Here is a 6,458-nt window from a genome sequence, read left to right as displayed (position 1 = left end):
CCAATCCAGGATTAGAGGATCTGTTAGGTCCCAGAAACATTTTTTATAAATAAAGGGTCATCTGACCTGTACAAATTTCACTTTGACAGAAGCAGCACTATTCTAAGCAAACGGGTACGTGGTTTCTACTTTTTAACAGTTTTCCTTTCTCTTCTGCCTAAAATGTTAAATTCAGCTCGGTTGCTGGTCCAACTTTTCCTTTCATCTTTTCTTTTTAAGCCCTGCACTATTCATCTACCAATCAAGTAATAATTGTTTAAAACGGCTGGTTCATATTTACGTAAATTTTTTTTGTTTTTTGTTATTGTTGCTTTTATTCTTGATCTTCAGCTCCTCATCTATTCATTATTTAGTCTCTCATTCAAACCGCTGCCCAGCTGCTATAGTAGATGAGACCCTCGCAAACAGATAGCTGATGAAATACCACACTGGAAAGCCACTGAACAGAAAGTTAAAATAATTGAAAAACCAAAAATATTATAAAAAAAAAAATGAAGACTAATTGCAAATTGCCCTTAGTCAGAAATGGCCCTGAGTGTACGATGCCATAGAGCAATGACCCCCAACCAGTAGCTCATGAGCAACATGTTGCTCCAGCCCCTCCATTGTTGCTCCCGGTGGCCTCAAAGCAAGAGCTTATTTTTGAATTCCAGGCTTGGAGGCAAGTTTTGGTTGTATTAAAATCAGGTGCACTGCCAAACAGAACCTCAATGTAGGTTGACAATCCACAAAGGGGTTACCAAAGGCTAATCACAGCCCTTATTTGGCACCCCAAGAACATTTTTCATGCATGTGTTGCTCCCCAACTCCTTTTACTTCTGAATGTTGCCCCCCTTCTTCTGCTCCAAACCCCTCATTAGGACCAACTAATCAGTATGGGAAGAACTGAAGTATATCAAGAAAGCAAGGAAAAATCCTTTCTCTGTGGCTCTATATATAAGCACTATATATATAGCAGTACATATACTTAGTTGTGTCCTTTCTATATTGGGATTCAAAACTCATTTTAATTACTGAATTATGAGTAACAACAATTAGGCAAACATCAGCGATATCTCGATGTTTATGAACGAACCATTTAGAATGCACAGTGGCTGAGCTGAAGGCGAGTCCTCGTCTGGGACAATTAGGTAGAAGGTACAGCTTGGTCCATTCTAAACAAAACCTTATTATCTGCAAACTTTGATGCTCTAATGACAGAAAACCTAAGAAATAGGACTGCTTGTTTTACCATCTTTTTCTCGTGATGCAAGCAAGGCCAGTGACTCACTCCCTGTCTCCGATGGCAAATCCTTAACAAGCAATCGACAGCTCTTTCTGTAAACAATTAGCCCGTCACTGCTGCATTTTTAACAAGGTCACCCTTAACCTCCTTTGCGGGAGGTCATAGGGCTTCCTGGACATTTTGAGTTTGATATTAGAAATTAAATGCAAAACAGGAAGAGGGGGAAAAAGGAGAAAAACAGAGATTAAGGACTTTTTTTTTCTGCGGACTTTGAATTAAACTAACAATATTGTCCTGGCACCAATCGTCTCTCTTTAGCACTTGATTTTTGTGTTTCATTATTCAGTTCATTATAGTGTTTGCTTTGCCCTATCTGGGGGCATATGAGTCTCTTGAGAAGCAAGTGTTAATAGCAAAGCTGAGGATCTTGCTGTTCTTTCTCCTCCCCGTGTCTCGACACTAGAGCTCAACTTTATAGATGTAACGGGCCACTGAGAGGACCCTGGGATCTGAAGAGCAAAAGGTGACACAGTCAATTTGTAGTCATAAATATAAAGTACGGCTACGTCACCTGGTAGATATCAATGGTATGTATAAATAGGAGACATGGCACGCGTTGGGAGAGGGAACAAAAGTTTGTCGTATTCCTGTGCGGCTTAAGAAGGAAGAAGTGCAGAAGAGCAGGAAAAAGATATTTTCAGGTATTTGGGAGAAACCTTCACATTTTAAAGGTTCATTCCTGTGTTGGTATATTCCATAGTGATCAGATCAGATCCTGCTGATACATCCCTTTTACTGAATATTTTAATATTGACCACAGTCTACATTGTTTAGCATTAATTCATTCAAATGTAACAAAATCTCATAGAGAAAATAATATATGGGATCTCTTATTTAGATACCCATTATCCAGAATTATAGGAAGGCCATCTTCCACAGAGTCCATTTAAAGCTCATTGTTTTTAAAAATGATTTCCTATTAAAAAATTATTTTCCTATTTTCTCTGTAATTATAAAACAGTAGCTTGTACTTGATGGCAACTAAGCTTCACAAATTCAAATTGGTGGCAAAATTGCCCTATTGCCTTTCTTTCATGTTTAAATGTTGTTTAATATACCTAATACTATGAGTTTGTGCCTGCATGGTTTTATGCGTAACAGATCTTGCCAGACTTTCTTTAATTTAATTTCATTTAATGAGATGAGCAGGAACCTTGACTTTAGTATGGCTGTGGATGTGATCTGTTTGGACTTTGCTGAAGTATTTGATTCAGTGCCACACAAAAGGTTACTGGTTAAATTAAGGAATGTTGGCCTGGAACATAGTATTTGTATCTGGATAGAGAACTGGCTAAAAGTTATATTACAAGAGTGGTGGTAAATTGGACATTTTCCAATTGGACCATTGTTGTTTGTGGGGTACCACAAGGGTCTGTACTTGGTCCTTTGCTTTTTAACTTGTTTATTAATAATCTGGAAGTGGGAACTCAAAGTACTGTTTCTATTTTTGTTGATTATACTAAATTGTGCAGAACTATAGGTTCCATGCAGGATGCTGCCACTTTGCAGAGTGATTTGACTAAATTGGAAAACTGGGCAGCAAACTGGAAATGAGATTAAATTATCAAGAAATAATATAAATGCAAGTTCTACACTAAATTGCAGTGTGTTGGGAGGTTCTTTACTTGAAAAGGATCTGGGTATTTTTGTAGATAACAAGTTGTCTAACTCCAGGCAGTGCCAGTTTGTGACCACTATTGCAAATAAAGTTCTGTCTTGCATAAAAAAAGGACATTAACTCAAGGGATGGAAACATAATTATGCCTCTTTATAGGTCCCTGGTGAGGCCTCATCTGGAGTATGGGGGCAGTTTTGGACTCCAGTCCTTAAGAGGGATATAAATGAGCTGGAGAGAGTGCAGAGACTATGTGCAACTAAACTGGTTAGAGGGAGGGAAGACTTAAATTATGAGGGGAGACTGTCAAGGTTGGGGTTGTTTTCTCTGGAAAAAAGGTGCTTGCGAGGGGACATGATTACACTTTACAAGTACATTAGAGGACATTATAGACAAATAGCAGGGGATCTTTTTACCCATAAAGTGGATCACCGTACCAGAGGCCTCCCCTTCAGACTAGAAGAAAAGAACTTTCATTTGAAGCAACGTAGGGGGTTCTTCACAGTCAGGACAGTGAGGTTGGGGAATGCACTGCCGGGTGATGTTGTGATGCTGATTCAGTTAATGACTATAAGAACGGCTTGGATGATTTCTTGGACAGACATAATATCCAAGGCTATTGTGATACTACAATTAGTATAGATATTAGTATATATAGTTTGTGAGTGTATGGAGGCTGGGCTTCAGTTGGAAGGGTTGAACTTGATGAACTTAATTTATTTATTTCAAACTTTTGGATTTTTTGGCTGATATTTATGAGTAAAAGCCAGGATGATGTATGAACAGGAGCTATTTAATATATGATCCCTGACATATTTTTACAGTTGTATGCCAGGAGCTACTTACTATTTATAAGCACATAATGGGATACCTTTCAAGTATCTTACACTGTCATAATTAGATTTTTGCGTGTCTTTGTGGAGTTTATAAATACAGGTATGGGATCCATTATCCAGAAATCCGTTATCCAGAATGCTCAGAATTATGGAAAGTCTGTCTCCCATAGACTCCATTTTATCCATATAACCCAAATTTTTCAAAAATGATTTCCTTTTTCTCAGTAATAATAATAATAATGGACTGCATAGTCCTGAGAAGAGTGCGTCAGGTTGACCGATACTGTTGATGAGGGATGGAGAAGAGTATTGAATAAAGAAAACAGGTGTCGTGGGTTGGATTTGTCATTGTTTTCTAAGGTTACTGTAATACTCTTGCTTGGCTTTCAACAAGGTAGAATTGAGGCATGACAGTAGAAATTTAAAGTGAATAATATCTGCTTGTGTAAAGAATCTTTTCCACAGACGTTCATCAGATCTTGTACAGGAGCGTAAGAATCTGCTTTATGAAACAAATAAAATATTAGTGAAATTGTGATATTTATTCCCCAAAAGGGCATGGATAGAAGGACTTCCAAACGAACATTCCTTCCAATCACAGTCCTCGTTGGATACTGTATTGTATTGTCTTCTGCAGCCATCATTCCAACTCTGCGAAACAGGCATGTAATCTACTATACAATCCCCAGTCATCGTCACCACTGCCCCTCATATATCCTACATTCATTAACATATATCTCTAACTAGACTCTAAATTATATTCCACATGATACATTTGTTAGTTTTTCCTTGTAATCGTATACTTTCCTTTCTATAACTGAGATCATGTACTTCCCATTTTATATTGTCCCTGTGCTTAATAAACCAGTGACATCCTATTAATTGGGAGATCTATTTGTCAAGCCCTGGGAGGGGGGTTTCATGGATTCCCTGTTGCACAAAGGATTGCTTTCTCAGTGAACCACACCATTTCAAAATGTTCAGCGATCATTTGAACTTATTTCAGGGGTCAATAACTTCAGCTAATGGATGAGGTTTAATATTGAGCAATACGTTCTATATCAGTGATCCCCAACCACTAGCTTGTGAGCAACATGTTGCTCTCCAGCCCCTTGGATGTTGCTCCCGGTTGTCTAAAAGCAGGAGCTTATTTTTGAATTCCAGGCTTGGAGGCAAGTTTTGGTTGTATAAAAACCAGGTGAACTGCCAAACAGAACCTCAATGTAGGTTGACAATCCACATAGGGGCTACCAAATGGCCAATCACAGCACTTATTTGGCACCCCAAGAACATTTTTCATGCTAGTGTTGCTCCCCATCTCCTTTCACTTCTGAATGTTGCTCATGGGTTCAAAAGGTTGGGGATCCCTGTTCTAGACAATCTAAACAATAGCAAGTAAACCTTATGAAGTTTCTTACAGATCGATATATTCTCTTTTTTTCCTTTTTAGACTTCGGAAAAGAGACTTGTCAGACCAAACTTTCAGTAATAAACAGATGAACCCGTTCCTGTCCAGACCAGGATCATGGGATAACCAGCTACCTTCTATAACCCTCCATGATTGGAGTTCTGATGTACTACCAAATGGACCTCCAGAAGACAGAGGACAAAGGCTCCTCGTACAGCCTGTTACCAGGCAGTTTCTATTTGGCTCTAATGATGTCTCTAAAAAGGGATTGCCAGGCGTCCCCAGGCTTAATAGTGGCATGGTTGATCAAAGCTGGCTGCCAGACTGGCCCACCAATGAGGAACAGGACAAAAGGAGCATTGTCGTGGCCGATGATGCTGCCTTTCGGGAGAAGAGCAAAATGCTCACGGCTATGGAAAGACAGAAGTGGCTTAACTCATACATGCAGAAACTTCTGGTTGTGAATTCCAATTAACTGGAAGCTTTGCATTGTGTGATTTAAACATGTATTCTTTTTTCAATAAAAATTATTAGCTACTCGTCTAATCCAAATGCAATAATAACGTTTTTGTAAATTGAGGCATGATAACCTTGCATGTATAATTCTGAATGAACGAATATAAACATGTATTAATTTAATTAGTCGTTAGTTTCTTACTGATCCAGCCAAAAATGTATTATACTCATATACTCATATTGTACTGCTGATTGGATAATGTCATATCACATGTACATGCTACTGGGGCTCTCTCATATAATTGCAGGACCTGAGCCTCCCCCTTTTGTGCCTCATGAATACAGGGCTGCCGACAGCAGGTAGGGCTGTATTCGCGGGGGACAGTTGGGGATCTCTGTGCTGCAAAACGGAGTTCAGAGACCTGCAGCCATTATTACAATATTTGCTGCCTAATATATGGGACTCCCAAAAAATAACATTTTACAGAATGAGAGAAAATATAATTCTAAGCAACTTTCAAACTATACATTAATTCCAAATATTGAATATTTATAGTTATTTGTCATTTTTATTGATACTGAAAGCAGAATCTGCCTGTCCCTTGTTATTCTCTGTACCAGGGGTGTAACAACAGCGCATCAGGCCATCCCTCCGAAAATATTCGGATGGACCTGACCCCCCTTTTCCCCGTGCCCCGCTGCAACCGCTGGGTCTGCTTCCTCTTTAGTTACGCCAGTGCTCTGTACTGCTGTTTCTGACTATGGAAACAATGTAGCAACAGCCAGCTGATAAGCAGAAGCATGCAAGGTATTGTGGGAAATGGGAGCATTGATGGAAGGAGGGCTGAATTTTACTAT

At 39.0% G+C, this 6,458-nt stretch overlaps 1 protein-coding gene across 1 annotated transcript; it reads left to right on the top strand.

Moving 5' to 3' along the window:
• The first annotated feature begins 1,774 nt into the window (after positions 1 to 1,774).
• LOC108697991 lies at positions 1,775 to 5,783 on the top strand. The gene is made up of 3 exons (XM_018228444.2): positions 1,775 to 1,926; positions 4,292 to 4,398; positions 5,187 to 5,783. Exons 1-3 carry the CDS (start codon positions 1,810 to 1,812, stop codon positions 5,617 to 5,619), a joined length of 657 nt encoding a protein of 218 aa, XP_018083933.2. The 5' UTR covers positions 1,775 to 1,809; the 3' UTR covers positions 5,620 to 5,783.
• The last annotated feature ends 675 nt before the right edge of the window (positions 5,784 to 6,458 follow it).

The sequence above is a fragment of the Xenopus laevis genome, chromosome 7S (assembly GCF_017654675.1).
Source record: "Xenopus laevis strain J_2021 chromosome 7S, Xenopus_laevis_v10.1, whole genome shotgun sequence".
Lineage (NCBI taxonomy): Eukaryota > Metazoa > Chordata > Amphibia > Anura > Pipidae > Xenopus > Xenopus laevis.
The sequence above is the reverse complement of the archived record's forward strand: the minus strand, read 5'-3'. Positions and strand labels throughout refer to the sequence as shown.